The 16690-nt window shown below is 38.5% G+C and overlaps 1 protein-coding gene across 1 annotated transcript; it reads right to left on the bottom strand.

Moving 5' to 3' along the window:
• Nucleotides 1–5489: 5489 nt before the first annotated feature.
• ppp1r7 (protein phosphatase 1, regulatory (inhibitor) subunit 7) lies at nucleotides 5490–16653 on the bottom strand. Its single transcript, XM_036556654.1, has 10 exons — nucleotides 16574–16653; nucleotides 14030–14128; nucleotides 13870–13925; nucleotides 13572–13637; nucleotides 12626–12756; nucleotides 11303–11465; nucleotides 10988–11104; nucleotides 10776–10880; nucleotides 8831–8917; nucleotides 5490–7053 (listed from the first exon to the last, which is right to left on the bottom strand). The coding sequence occupies exons 1-10, from the start codon at nucleotides 16611–16613 to the stop codon at nucleotides 6877–6879; spliced, it is 1041 nt and encodes a 346-aa protein (XP_036412547.1). The 5' UTR covers nucleotides 16614–16653; the 3' UTR covers nucleotides 5490–6876.
• Between the last annotated feature and the right edge of the window lie 37 nt (nucleotides 16654–16690).

Here is a 16690-nt window from a genome sequence, read left to right as displayed (position 1 = left end):
AGGTTATATACTTACTATATAGCAGCACTGCTGTGTCTGTTCCACTCGTACCAGCACAACACATACTAACACACCACCACCACGTCAGTGTTGCTGCGGAGCTGAGAATGATCCACCACCCAAATAGTACCTGCTCTGTGAGGGTCCTTGGGGGTCCTGACCACTGAAGAACAGGGTAAAAGGGGGCTAACAAAGTATGCAGAGAAACAGATGGACTACAGTCTGTAACTGTAGAACTACAAAGTGCACCTATACAGTAAGTGGAGCTGATAAAATGGACAATGAGCGTAGAAACAAGGAGGTGGTCTTAATGATACGCCTGATCGGTGTACATGGCAGGTTGTTCCACCCAGCAATTGCTCTTTCCCAAAATGATTTATTAAGCAAAAAAGTTTGTTTTGTTTTTCTGTGGGCTTTCATGCTTTTTAGTGCTTAACAGGTGGACCTTAAGGTGGAGAAAGTAGAGATCCCCTGAAGTAACTGATCCCAATAACGATAAATATCATTGTCTTGCCCACCCCTACTTTATCATTATGACTGTTATGGCATTTCTGTGTGATAATGTAGCCCATGAAATATAGTATTAAATATATCATTATTATTTATTGTTTAATAATCTTGATATTTAATGCACATTCACAGCCACCTCTATGAGCACTTTTCAAATTAAGTTTATTTTGTTGTTTATAATACATTCAGTTCAAAACAGTCAACCAAGCACTTGTAAAACATAATTAAAAAATAAAATAAAATAAAATAAAATAATAAATGTAAGAAAAAAAAACATTCTAATTGAAACAAATCCTAAACAGAACTGGCATGTTTGAAGTATCACAGCTTGCGCAGGCCCTGCAGGGCTAGCTCGACCAAACATGCTAACATAGCTAATTATGAGTGGAAGCTATTAGCCACCGATCGGCGCCATAACGCTAAATAACTGCTATAGAGTATCATTAACTGTTAGCGACATTAGCATTTTGGGCCCAGCTTCTCCTTTAAAGATCAGCGGATCTGCTTAAGCGCTGTTAATCAAACACGTCCCTTTTTTATTTTGTTTATAATGGGCTTTACTTACGAAGCACCAGCTGAACCTCCCAGCTCTTTGCTTTTAAGACGCCTTTAATGTGAAAGCTTTACTAGCTGAAGCCCCTCCCCCTTTTAATCCAATTAGCTAATCAAAGCCTTTAGTTCTTATATGTATTTGCAATATTATTCGCTCTTTATCAATACCCACTCACTTACTGTGGACATTTTTAAAGCTACAATCCATATTAATCAGCAAAATTACACATAAATTACCCAATGTTGCCTCATTTATTCTATTTAAATGATTGTAATCTATAAATTTTACCATGAATAATGTCAATTTTAAAATTAGTACTGTGCAAATGACCAATAGATGTTGTTTTAGTCAATTTAAAGCAGACTGAATCACATAAAAATGCCCAACCCTGATTTAAATTAGCTTTTAAATGATTAATTGTGGCTTTAAAACCTCAAACAACCTCCTGACAGGTGGTCCATTCGATTTTGAGGTTTTACTCAATAAATTTAGTTGTATTTCGGCCAAGGACAGTGAATTCCCTGCTCCAAACCTCGAGTAAGACTCCACAGCTAATTACAAAATCCACTTTTTAGCTTTTAGCTCTTCTTCCTGCACCTACAGTGTTCAACACAAGATCATATGGACAATAAAAACAAAAATAATAATAGTTCTCCAGCGTATCTACATGCACAAGTGAGCAAAGCCTTAGTAAACGTTTGCTTTATATTTTTTCCTGGTTATACTGCATGGAGAAGTGCTGCAAAAAAAAAAGAAATAAATAAAAACTACTGTTTCTGATCTGATATCAAATCGTTAAATAAGTGCGTAACACAAAGGTACGTGTGCGAGTGCATTTCATCTTCTTCCCTTCTGAAGTCACATCACACTCAGCAGGGTCACAGCCCTGAACTGAAAAAAAAACGATTAAGAATTTCGTACAATAGCATAGGTCAATTGAAGGGCGGCGTCTTATTAGCCAGCTTTTTATTTGAATTTTCCGTTCCACCTTAAATGCTGCAGCGCTCACATTATGGCGCCTGAGGTTTGTTAACTGAACATTTTGGTTCCACCTTAAATGCTGCAGGACTTACATGCGGTCATTTGAGGCTTCTTGCTCAAAGTCACATCACACTAACAAGCTTGACTGTTAACAAGTTCACTTTAAAGCAAGCTGGGCTTTTGTTTTGTTCTTCTATTGTCATAATTATTATTATGATGTCACTTAATTATTAAAATATATTTATCCGTGTTCAGTATCTTCGCTGCTAAACTGTTTTAAAATGAAAGCTGAGCTTAGCTTCTTATTCAACTATTCTGTTCCACCTTAAATGGTTCAGCACGTACATTCTGCCGCTGAGAATAAGAAGCCTCAGATGGCATTTAAGGTGGAACGGGAAAACAGACGCACCTCAGGCGTCAGAATGTAAGTGTTGCACCATTTAAGGTGGAAGGGAATAGATAAATAAGAAGCTAAACTCAGCTTTAACTTTAAAACAGTTTAGCAGGGAAGATACTAAACACGGAAAAACATATTTTAATAATTTAGTGACATAATAATAATAATTATCATGACAACAGAAGAACAAAACAAAAGCCCAGCTTGCTTTAAAGTGAACTTGTTAACAGTCAAGCTCAAGAGTTTGTATAACAATGTAGAAGTGCTTATATAACTCTTAAAAAAGGATGGTTCTTCAAGGGTTCTTTAGTAAAGAAAACGGTTCTATATAGAACTATGAACACTCAAAGAACCCTTTGCGTGATTAAATGTTCTTCGCATCATGAAAGCGTTCTTCAGACTGATGGAAAATGTGCAGGAATGCACTATAGATGGTTCTATATAGAACCTTTTTGAAAAGGGTTCTTCTATCGTTACAAGCTTGAAACCATGTACAACACATCCTCCATCAGTCTGAAGAACCATTTCAATATGCAAAGAACCCTTTAATCATGCAGGGGCTTCTTTGAGTGTTCAAGGGTCTATATAGAACCACTGTCTTTACTAAAGAACCCTTGAAGAACCATCTTTTGTATTAAGAGGGTAGTTTAGGGGTCAGTTTGGGGCTAAGCAGTAACGCAAATTTAAAAACAATTTATCAATTAGTGAACAGTGCAAAGTTTGGAAGCTGTGCAGAAATAAAGGTATTTATGATATTGTGAAATCAGTTATCTGACTGATTATAATAACGTCACTGAACTGTTTCAGCTATGCTCCGCTCCTTCACTGCATTGCTATTTTACGTCTTTCTCCGAATTTTCTGTCTCTTTGTTGAGGTGCTGTATTAACAAACAACAGATAGGAGGACCAAGCGCTCCTCTGCCTTCATTCCACTTTAAATACACATTCTAACCGCTAAATCTCCATCCGTTTTCACCAATGATGCTGTCGCCATGGCAGCACTTGTGTGACTGCATGCCGCCTTCGGACGCAGACGACTGCTATGTTTTTCCTGGCTGTAGCTGCTGCACTAGGGCTCAGTGATTTGGGGAAAATACCTAACTGAGATTTTTCAGACTAAAATTCAATTGCGATTTAAATTGCTATAATTTTCATTATAAGGCTTCTTTTTGGCCAAGAAGACCTGAATATCCACCTATTCTGGTTTGAGGCTCGACCCCTGAATGTAGTGTTCCAAACTACCAGTAAGTTGTGGTTGTGATGTCACAACACATGGAGGTTTGGTTTCCTCTGATTGGTCTAACTCCTCTACAGGCATTTCACAAGCTCTGTGTTATTAGGTTCAATTTCCCCTCTTAAAACATAAGAGGTTTTTGATAACGTACACACTTGAGATGGTTCCTCAAGGGTTTTTAGCAAAGACAATCATTTTATACAGAACCATGAACACTCAAAGAACCATTTGCATGCTTAAAGGGTTCTGTGCATGGTGAAATGGTTCTTCAGACAGATGGAGAATGAGTTGTATATGGTTCTATGTAGCAATGAAAAGGCTCTTCTACTGTATATAAGCTTGATATCATAACAATAGCAGAAGCCTTTTTGGTGCTATAGAGAACCAACACATTCTCCATCGATCTAAAGAACTATTTCACCATGCAATGAACCATTTAAGCATGCAAATGAGTCTTTGAGTGTTCATGGTCCTACATAGAATCACTGTCTTTACTAAAGAACCATCTTTTTAAGAACCATGAAGAACCATCTTTTTTTAAGAGTGTAAGCCATAATAAAAAATTGCAGCTCTTGCGATTTAAAAATTGGGACTCAAATTGCAATTTTGATATAAACGATGAATCTTTCGGCTCTTCGCTGCGCCACTTAAGGTGGAACGGAAGATTAAAATACGAAGCCGGCGAATAAGAAGCCAACTTCAGTCTCGTTACAGGGTCGAGGGACGTGAGGGAGAGAGAGAGTAAAGGGTGTCTGCACGCGGGCATCAGGAGCGCGTGGTGTGATTTTATTCGTCTGAAAGTGAGGAGAAGCAGGGTTTCGTAAGAGGAAGAGCAGCTGGAGTGTGCGTGAGGAACATGAGGCAAGTTTTGATATGAAGCTCCGCAGACCGCTGAGGTCGCGAGTCACTGTGTGGTTGGTGACACGTCCATATAAGGAGCTCCAGGTCTGAGCTGTTTTTCTCAATGGGAAAAATGAACAGTGAATGTCACCATTTCACCAAGTAACACTGCTAAAATTCTCTCCTAGTAAGTGAAAACACCTTAAATCTAGTCAACACATACAATATTTCACATTTTGAGATGTAAGAATGAGATTATTTAACCGATTTCAAGACATTTGTTACTTGTTTTCAGTCATTTCACATCAATAAATGGTCAAAATGATCTGCCAGTACAATAAATCAATTTCTCTACACTCTTAAAAAGATGCTTCTTTTAGGGTTCTTTGGTAAAGAAAATGGTTCTAAACTGAACCAAGAACACTCAAGAAATCCTTTGCATGATTGAACGGTTGTGAAATGGTTCTTCAGACTGATGGAGAATGTATTTTGAAAGGGTTCTTCTATTGTTACAAGCTTGACATCGTAACAAAAGCAGAACCATTTTTGGGGCTGTATAGAACCCTTTTCAAAACACATCATCCTCCATGAGTCTGAAGAACCCTTTCACAACCCTTCAATCATGCAAAGGTTTCTTTCAGTGTTCATGGTTCTATACAGAACCATTTTCTCTACTAAAGAACCCTTGAAGAACCATCTTGAAGATCCTAAGAGTGTAGGTAAAATGCCTTAAAGGCCCGTAAGGTTTCAAAGTGTACCATCTACTCCCCAGTTTTACAGGGTTCTTTAGTAAAGTAAATGGTTCTAAACTGAACCATGAACACTCAAAGAACCCTTTGCACGACTGAAGCGTGAAAGGGTTCTTCAGATTGATAGAGAATATGTTTTGAAAGGGTTCTTCTACTGTTACAAGCTTGACATCGTAACAAAACAGAACCATTTTTGGGGCTGTATAGAACCCTTTTAAAAACACCATTCTGCATCAGTCTGAAGAACCCTTTCACAACCCTTCAATCATGTAAAGGTTTTTTTGAGTGTTCATGGTTCTCTACTAAAGAACCCTTGAAAAACCATCTTTAAGAGTGTCGGTAAAACGACTTAAAGGCCCGTAAGGTTTCAAAGTGTACCATCTACTCCCCAGTTTTACAGTCCAAATGTGGAAACTAAGCTGCAAAAACAACCTGGTTTGAATTTACCAATTTTGTGATGTCACAAAAAGCATTTACATTTCGCTGTTGTCAGAAGAAAACCTCCTAAATGGTAACTTTACAGGAGAAGGAAAAAACCTACTTTACTTTTAATGTAAGTCAATGGAAACAGAATTTTTCCCAAGTAATTCTGGGCCGTTTCTTTTCATCCACTCATCGTGAAATTCATACACAATGTAAAGAGTAACAGGTATTTTCAAATTATGTCAACATCAAAAATGGAAATGCAAGGTTTTCTTCCGACAGCAGCGATATATCCACCTATTCAGCCTACAGCAGTTTAGCCCCTCACACTCACGCTGAAGTTATAAGGGGTGTTTCAGACTGAAAAGCTCTTCAGGGCAGCCAATCAGAGCAGAGCTCATTTACCTATCAGTCTTAAAAGGCGCAGCCAGGGAAAAACGGAGGCAGAAAAATGGTCATGTAAAAATGAATCGGTACAGGAAACCACACAAGCAGGAAAAAAATAAAATACATAACAAAATGCAGAACATGGATCCTTTGAGCCAAGCACAAATGTCCAGAAATACATTCAGTAATTTTAGAATATTATTACCAGAAACTTATGAGAAATATTAGTTATGTTGACTAGATTTAAGATGATTTTACTTGAGAAGATATTTTCAGTTCCAAAAGCTGATCTATTTTGTCGTATGTACATTTTCCCCTCAAATGTCACTGCGTTCTCTGAATTTCCAGGTTGTTAAGCACTCAATATGCTAAAATTGATACATACATGCTATAAGCAAACACTACTGCACATTTAATCTACTAATACTAAACTTCAACACTGCTATATAACACCAGCTACTCACTCTGCAGCCTTAACCTGCCACAGCTCGCTGGTGTGTGGGGTGTTCTGGTGATGCTTCCAGTCTTATGATGTCAATTCAGTGTGCAGAAGTGTTAGCTTCAGCATTCTGATTAATTAATGACCTCGTAATCCAGAGGATCTGAACTGTATACAGGTCAAAACACATCGGCTTTGAAAGATTTCCGTTCACCACAGAGTGCGACAGTAACACCACTCATTTTTCCCATCGAGACCTGAAGCTAGCATGGACGCCGACGGCCAGCCACGAAATGACGACCCGGCCTCAGAGGTCTATTTGGAGGGTTATGGGAGGCGGGGGTGGGGCCGGAGGTCATGGGGTCAGAAGCGAATGAAGGTAGCGTCGATCTGCCGGACGCTGGGCAAGGCCAGCATGATCTTGCGCCTGTACTGAGGGTCCTTCTGCAGGGGGTTTCGCTCCAGATACACCGTCTGTAAACCTTTGGCGTTCTTCAGCTCGTCCAGGTCGCTCCAGTTTTCTATCTGGTTGTCGTTCATCTGAGAAAAATACAGACAGAGAAGAACAGCGAAATGCAATGAGAGGCCAGCGGTCTGTCAAGAAATCAGCTTCTTTTAACTCCTTTCCACAGAAGTCTACACCAATCAGGCATAACATTATGACCACCTTCTTGTTTCTGCGCTCATTGTCCATTTTATCAGCTCCACTTACTGCATAGGAGCACTTTGTAGTTCTACAGTTACAGACTGTAGTCCATCTGTTTCTCTGCATACTTTGTTAGCCCCCTTTTACCCTGTTCTTCAGTGGTCAGGACCCCCATGGATCCTCACAGAGCAGGTACTATTTGGGTGCTGGATCATTCTCAGCACTGCAGTAACACTGACGTGGTGGTGGTGTGTTAGTGTGTGTTGCGCTGGTACGAGTGGATCAGACACAGCAGTGCTGCTGGAGTTTTTAAACACCTCAGTGTCACTGCTGGACTGAGAATAGTCCACCAACCAAAAATATCCAGACAACAGCGTCCTGTGGGCAGCATCCTGTGACCACTGATGAAGGACTAGAGGATGACCAACACAAACTGTGCAGCAGCAGATGAGCTATCGTCTCTGACTTTACATCTACGAAGTGGACCGACAAGGTAGGAGTGTCTAATAGAGTGGACAGTGAGTGGACAAGGTGTTTAAAAACTCCAGCAGCACTGCTGTGTCTGATCCACTTGTACCAGCGCAACACACGCTAACACACCACCACCACGTCAGTGTTACTGCAGAGCTGAGAATGATCCATCACCCAAATAGTACCTGCTCTGTGAGGGTCCATGGGGGTCCTGACCACTGAAGAACAGGGTAAAAGGGGGCTAACAAAGTATCAGAGAAACAGATGGACTACAGTCTGTAACTGTAGAACTACAAAGTGCACCTATATAGTAAGTGGAGCTGATAAAACGGACAATGAGCATAGAAACAAGGAGGTGGTCATAATGTTATGCCTGATTGGTGTATAATGCAGTTTCCCACGTTTTGGATTTACTGTGCATTTCTGTTCTTCAGCAACACTGATGGAATTTATTCTGATGGAAATGCACATTTTTCAAAACTAGAACAGGATTTTTTGTCTTTGTAGATCAGCAAGTTAACATTTATAAAAATGATTTTATAGTGTTTGAATGCTGTTTGTTTATTGTGCCAGTTGAGCAGGACTGTTTGATATGAAGAAAACTGCAGTTGTCCATTTTATCTCAGCATAGCCATCTTTATGGCGAGGTGTGGACTTGCTTTCTGTTTTGTCCCCTGTGGCGTCAAATCCAATTCAAAATTTGCAAGCAAGTAAAACCACTCTCGCGCGAGAGTAGTTTTCCTGGTAGTTTAGTGAGGAAAACCCCTCGTGCACATGAAGAGAACTACTCGCGCAAGGAAACCACACTCGCTTAGAGTGATTAATCATGCTTACTGAACATTAACAAGGACAGAATTCAGTAATTACAGGCAGTGTTTCGGCTAACGCTGCTGTACTGGCGGACTATGAAGGTCGTCTTTTAGAGTGAAAGTCCTGTTCGAGTTTTTTTATATGCAGCAAAAGCTCTGACGACCACCGACCGCCAGCCGATCACGGCACAGTTCCAGAAATCAGTAGCAACCAATCATTAATAACCACCATTGATAAACTGACTAGACTAAATATGATTTAATTTGCTAAGATGTCACTTCTGCAGTGTAAGCGTTCTGTCCTACATCGTGTTCAGGTGGAAATGCCATTAGAACCCTCTGTGTTCAGGATCGTTCAGTCCCACAGTGAAAAAAGGCTATTGACACTTACCCAGAATTCCTGCAGGTCTGTTAGGTGACTTATGTTTTCAATTTTCTTTATCCTGTTTGCTGCAATGTCCAGGGTTGTCAGCTTTTTCTGTAAAAAAAGAAAAAATGAAAACAGAGGAACTGAGCCAGAGGAAGATAAAAGACAGAATCACTCTGTAGATATTCTGGGGAAACAGGAGGAAACTGAAAAAGGAAAAAGCTGGACATGAACACACATCTAAAGTGACATGAATTCCCTCTGGGTCCAACAGAGGATTTCAAATATGAAATGATTTTTGGATTGCAAAATTGTTCTGAAACTATATGAGGCAGTTATGAAAGGATTTGAACATGTCCCAGTTTTTTTCCCCTTCCTTCATTCCATTATTTAAGGAATATGAACCATCCGGTTTGGACATGTTATTACATTCTGAAAAAAAAGTAAGGTTTCCTCTTAATAGTACAGTTTGATGTAGTACTATTTAAAAGTTTCAAAGTGTACTGTTCACTCCCCAGTTCACACGGTCCATGTACGGAAACTAGACTTCAAAAACAGCTCGTTTTGAATTTGCTGTTTTTGTGACATCACGAAAAACAACACATTTAAATACATTCGTAGCCCCACCCACTCACACTGAAGTTATAAGGAGTGTTTCAGTCTTCTGTAGAATAATCAGATGAAAACTGATCAGCACATACGTGGAGAATTTGCACGGTCACTTCACGTCTCTCTTGCTTGTTTGTGGTTTGTCGCCAAAAGCCACAGTTTGCATGTGTTTGCCTCAGTAGGAAACTGGTGGACCATAGCAGATGGAGCAGACTACTCTCTTACAAACTTTAGGTACGTGCCAACAATACGGACCCGCATACTGGCATTTTACAATACCTGCGCTCCAGCTCCAGAGTTTGAGGGTGGAACAGTACCGGAAAGCAGCATGTTACGAGGATGATAACAGTTCATAAATTTAGCTTAAATGTCCATCCGAGCCATTCTACCAAGCTGTTTTCTCACAAGCCTATCGACGTAATCTGAAGCAAACGCATGTTTACACTCATATGCACTTTATATTTATTATTAAATTGCAACAGAAACATTTACATTCACATACGTGCAATACCCTCATGTGCAATACTACAGCTGCTACTCTTTTATATCCACCCCTTTTTATTTATTTATTTTATGTTTTTATAATTTTATTTTAAATTATTTCATAGTTTTATTTTTTATATTTACTTTTTTATCATTTAAAATTATAAAGTCTTTCGTTTAATATGTTGCATTTTTATGTTTTAAATTAGCCTATATTTTTGTTTTATTCCTAGTTTACCTAGTTTAAAAAAACCAATAAATAAAATAAAAACACGTCATAAATGGACGTAAAAAAGCTGAACTAATGCATCAGAAGGGTTGTCTGTATAATTTTGGACATTCACCACATCAGCATTGCAAAAGTCAATGTTGTGATAATGATAAACATTATACACTGATCAGGCATAACATTATGACCACCTCCTTGTTTCTACGCTCATTGTCCATTTTATCAGCTCCACTTACTATATAGGTGCACTTTGTAGTTCTACAGTTACAGACTGTAGTCCATCTGTTTCTCTGCATACTTTGTTAGCCCCCTTTCACCCTGTTCTTCAGTGGTCAGGACCCCCATGGACCCTCACAGAGCAGGTACTGTTTGGGTGGTGGATCATTCTCAGCACTGCAGTAACACAGATGTGGTGGTGGTGTGTTAGCGTGTGTTGTGCTGGAACAAGTGGATCACTGAAGAACAGGGTAAAAGGGGGCTAACAAAGTATGCAGAGAAACAGATGGACTACAGTCTGTAACTGTAGAACTACAAAGTGCACCTATATAGTAAGTGGAGCTGATAAGATGGACAATGAGTGCAGAAACAAGGAGGTGGTCATAATGTTATACCTGATCGGTGTATATTGTGTAGCTCTTTTGGACTTACATTGTTCTCCAGGCCTTCAATAACCTCGATGCCGTTGTGACTCAAGTAGAGCTCCCGCAGGTTAACCAGGTTCTGAAGGCCCTCTAGCTTTGTGATACGATTGCTCTGCCAAGCAGAAGGAGAAGTAAGAGGACAAGGAAGAAGAAAGGAGCATGTAAAGGATGCAACGTTTCACAATCCTGCATGTGTGAGTGAGACTGAATGAAGTGTACCTGAATACTGAGGACAGTGAGGTTATGCAGCCCATCGAGATTCTGTAGCTGACTGATTTTATTAGTGCCAAGAAACAAGCTATCCAGAGAGGTAAGAGTGTCTAGATTCTCGATAACCTAGAAGAAAAAACAAACACAGGTGAAACTGTTAAACACGTAAAGTCAACTTAATCTCCACCTGCTGCCTCTGCGTCAAACTGTAGTTGAAACGTAATTTTCTTGAACAGTTTTGTGAATCAACCAAAGATGTTTGTAAAGTAGCTGTAAAACTTTATAACATGTTCTTACCAGTGCAGTGACCCTAAGCCCACTCACCCTGATGCGATTGGACCCCAGCTCCAGCATGTGAAGGCCAGTGAGGTGTTCAAGGTTAGCGACGTTGGTTATCTTGTTGTGCAGCAGGAAAAGCTTCTTAAGCTTCGTTAGTCGTTCCAAACCTTCGATCTTCCTCAGGAGGTTGAATGATACGTCTAGCTGCCTGTCACATACAGGAAGGAGTAATTTAATCAGTTGTCAGCTCATATATATATTATATTCTACACAGACATATTTTTTATATATAAGCAGCTGAGTTTAGCATGTGGAGAAAATATACAGGGCATTTTGTTCTAGAACATTTAAGATTTGTTTATTAAAAAAATGCTATATTTAGGTGTTCCCTGTATTTGACCAGAGGTGGCCAAACTTTTGGGTACTTTTGAATATATATATATATATATATATATATATATATATATATATATATATAGCTGTTGTCGGGAAATAACCTTGTATCTCCAAAATTATAACTTTACAGGAGAAGGAAAAAACCTACTTTACTTTTAATGGAAGTCAATGGAACCAGACATTTTCCCAAGTAATTTTGGGCCGTTTCTTATGGTCCATTCATCATTAAATTTACAGACAATGTAAAGGACAACAGGCATTTTCAAATTCTGTCAAAAACTGAAAAACAACAAAAATGGATACACAAGGTTTTGTTCCGACAGTAATGTTATACACATATAATTTTTTTATTTTTATAAATATTTCATATATATATATATATATATATGCTTTTCTGTTGTTATTTTATCCTGCTTTTGTGTTTTCCTTATTTAATATTCCTATTAAAAATCTCTGCAAATCTGTGGGCCAGCTGTGTTTTTATTTTATTTTCACTGAACATTTTGCCACGACCCAAACGGGCCACTGTTTATTAACAATATTCTAAAACTACAACAGCAAAAATAGGCACTAAATACCTAATTGATTCAAAAATAATCTTAAATTTAAAAACAAATTGTTTATTTAAACAGATAGACTACATTAGCTGCAGATCACTGTTAAACCTCTTTAAATGTCCTGAGTGTGCAGCAGGTTTTTTTAAAACTGCCCATTCGCTTGAACTGGACACCCAGCTTTTTTTTTTGTTTTTGTAGTGCTGTCCCGTAGATCGTTGTTGGTAAGAGGGTGGGAGCACACATCATGTTGCAGTGCATGTTGGGAACTGTAGTGCAGCTCATGGTGAAATGGGCTAAAAATAATAGAAAATTACAATAGGTTTGCGTCACGGGCGTGACTCGGCCTGCGGGCCTCGTGTTTGACACATGGGATCTAAGTAGAGTAAAATCCTGCTGCTGGACGTATGTAACTCACTCCAGCTCTGTGAGGGCCTGCAGGTTCTCCAGTTTGCGGATCTGGTTGTCGTAGAGGTCCAGCTCCCGCAGCGAGGCCAGGCTCTCCAAGTTCTCGATCTTTTTGATCAGGTTTTGTCTGAGAGAAAGAGTCTGACAGCACACAGCACTTTTAGTCTGTATTTTCTTGCATGTGTCATTACAGTGAAAGCTATTAAAGACATGTCTACAGTGCACATAACAGAACATGGATAGCATTAAGTATTATAAATGGACAGCTCTGGTCTGAAGAACTCACTGGACGAGCCATGTTTGAAATACTCAATACACACGAATATGCACCACACACAGCAGCTGAACTCTGTATTAATGTGGCATGTTATTACAAATTGAATTATTATGATGTCATAACCACATCCTACTGTTAATGAACTAAACTGCCTGGCAGAATAAAGGTTTATTGCAATAAAATACTTTGAACATGGATGTATTTTACTGTATTGTAACTGTTTGTCACTGTTTTATATAAGCAGTAAGGCTGTGAGTGACAGCGATTAAAGTGAATTTATAAGCCAGCATTACTTTGTACATACCACCCTATAACTGCAGTAAAACAATGTGGCTCTTGTGGCTTTAATATCGTCGCCACCCAAAATAAAACAAATACCTCCAAAATGGTATCTTTACAGGAGAAGGCAGAAATGTTCTTGGCTTTCAATGTAAGTTAATATAACTATAATATAACTTTTATTCTAAGTAATTTTGGAGCGTTTCTATTGGTCTAATCATCATGTAATTACACACAATGTAAAGGACAGGTGCTGAGCTCAAACTATTTGAAAAATAAAACATAATAAAAAATGGACACTTGCTTTTTTTTTATACAGTGACGATATATTAATTAATCTAAAATTCAGATACAAGCTTGTGATATTCATCTTTCCCAGTTACAGTAATGAGGCACTCACCTTAGCCTTCTGCAAAACTTCAAGCCCCTCAATCTTCCCAATTCGACAGTGAACCAGATCCACATCCTGAGGAGAAATCATTTACAGTCGTATGCAAAAGTTTGAACACCCCCAGTCAAATGACACGTTTTTATTTTTATTTACTGTAAGTGAAAACACATCCTCTGCAAGAACAAACTTAAATATGGCATTTTTGTGCAAATGGTTTCCTTTTTTAAGTGTAACTGAAGCATCTGTACTTAGTAAAAAATAGTAATTATTATAGAGAAAAACCCCACAAACAATCCTGTCTGCTCACCTCTTCATTAGGGTCAAGTGTTATGGTGTCCATATCAACAGGCGACTCCTCTGGAACTGTAAGGAGGGGCAGGAAAAAGAGGTGAAAGTTAAAACCAAAAGAACAGACGGAAAAAGTTAGATCACATATGAGCAGAACGGTCTGAGAACAGGGGTCACACCTGTGGAGGCCTGCTGGGCATCAATCTCAACCTCTCCATTAAGACTCTTCCTCTTGGTCTCATCATCGCCGGACTCCTCAGACTCGCCCCTCCTGTCAACTTCACAGAGCAAAGCCACAGTTTGGTCTAATGCACTCTTAGCAAAAAAGGCACCATAAACTATTTGTACAGCATCTTTAATATACAGAAAGGCAGTTTATAGAGCTTCATATAAAACAGAAGCTGATGGATGTGAGCAGGTCACCTCCAAATCTTAAAAACATCAACTCAGTCGACTAGCAGTAATAAGTGAAGGAGGCTGGACTTCTGGTTTAATCTTGAAGAAATTACATAATAAAAAATACAGTCCATTTTAAAGGTGCAATCTTAAAGACATTTTACCATTATCGTTACGTTTACCGCAGGGGTGGGCGATATGGCAAAAATATTATATCACAATACTCAAAGGCACTTTCACGATGAACACTATGCACCACAATTTTTAGTTTTTCTGAGATTAATCAAATGGAACAGACAAAATAGAACATATAGTGCCACATATGAAAATAAATAAAAAATAAACAATAATAATAACAATAATCTTATTATTATTTATTATTATTACGACTAGAACATGTAGTGCCACATATAATAATAATAATAATAATGCTAACAACGACACAAAATATAATAAAATTACAATACTATGTTATAATTAATAATTATTCATTAATAATTACAATACTATATTATTATTGTTGTTGTAATTTTATTATTATATTTTCGTATTATTATTATTTCCATTGTTGTTATCATTATTGTTATTATTATAAAAACCCTGCACTGCACTAAATCCAATGAACAGGTCTAATTATGCTTTTTTTTTACGAAACATGCAACTGTTTAATGTTCTTTAAGTAGTGATGATATTTTATCATTATCATGATAAAATATCATCATATTGCTCATTCCTATCTTTTCCCACTACTGATTTCAACGATACGGAAAAATGGAAACGTTCACAGACGTCTTCACCGTCCATAAGGCATGTCAAAAGTTAGTGAGCATTAGACCTGATAACATAATACTGCATTACATGTACACTTAAAAAGGTGGTTCTTCAAGGGCTCTTTAGCAAAGGCAACAGTTATGATGGAGAGTGTGCTGTATGTGGTTCTATATAGCACCAAAAAGTGTTCTTCAATTGTTACAAGCTTGACATTGTAACAATACCAGAACCTACTTTGGTGTTATATAGAACCACATACAGCACACTCTCCATCAGTCTGATGAACCATTTCACCATGCAAAGAAACATTTAAGGAAGAAATAGTTCTATGTGGAACACATGGTTCTATGTAGAACCATTCCCTTATTAAGAGTATAGATGTAGATATAATTTTTTGCATTATAATCCAGATACGCTGAATACAGTCATCCTGTATTGAGCAGTAATGCAGGTTAGATTAGCTGAATGCCAGATGTGTTGCTGTATGTGTTGTATATGGCTCTATATAGAACCAAAAACGTTGTTCTATTGTACACAAGCTTGACATCTTAACAATAGCAGAACCCTTTCCGGTGCTACACATTTACAACACATTCTCCATCAATCTGAAGAACGATTTCACCATGCAAAGAAGCATTTAAGCATGCAAATCGTTCTCTATATTACTCATGGTTCTAATTACAACCATTTCCTTTACTTAAGAACCCCTGAAGACATGTTTTTAAATGTACATGATATATAAATATAGAATTTTTGCATTACAATGTGGACAGACTGACTAGAGTCATCCTGTATTGAGCAGTAATGCAGGTTAGATCAGCTGAATGCCAGATGTGTTGTTGTATGTGTTGTATATGGTTCTATTTTTGAAAATGGTTCTACATAGAACCAAAAAAAGTTGTTCTATCGTATACAAGCTTGACATCTTAACAATAGCAGAACCCTTTTTCCGGTGCTACACAGAACCATTTACAACACATCCATCAATCTGAAGAACCATTTCACCATGCAAAGAAGCATTTAAGCATGCAAATAGTTATATTACTCATGGTTCTAATTAGAACCATTCCCTTTACTGAAGAACCCCTGAAGAACCACGTTTTTAAGCGTACATGATATATAAATATATATTTCTTTGCATTATAATGTCGATAGACTAGCTAGTCATCCTGTGTTGAGCAGTGATGCAGGTTAGCTGGTTAGCTCAGCGTAGCTGGGTTAGCTAAGTGAATTTAGCGAGCTCAGCTGAGTTTGAATGGCTTAGATGGGAAAAATGACTGATTTGAAAAATGACTAATTTAATAAAAACGCCCACATTAAAGCAGGATATAGGAATCAGAGCAGCCTGGGCGCTAGCAGCTGGCTAAGCTAAAGCTAAAGCTAACCAGCGCTGTGAACGTAAACACTGAATGAATGGCGTGAAATCGCACAAACGCGGACAGCTGCAGAAACAAAACCCCCCTCAGCTTAAAGACGAGGACAACACGAACAAAACAGGGCCCGCTCCCTCACACAGCAACACCGAAGCTCGGAATAAACGGATTATTATTTTTCACCTTCCATCTCCTGTGGCTCGCTAACAGACAGGGTCGCCATTTCACTCCCTCTCGACCCACCCACAGGGCGATCATTGACAGCGCCGCCAGCCAATCAGAGGGCAGTACGCTTGCATA

The sequence above is a fragment of the Colossoma macropomum genome, unplaced genomic scaffold, assembly GCF_904425465.1.
Source record: "Colossoma macropomum unplaced genomic scaffold, Colossoma_macropomum, whole genome shotgun sequence".
Lineage (NCBI taxonomy): Eukaryota > Metazoa > Chordata > Actinopteri > Characiformes > Serrasalmidae > Colossoma > Colossoma macropomum.
The sequence above is the reverse complement of the archived record's forward strand: the minus strand, read 5'-3'. Positions and strand labels throughout refer to the sequence as shown.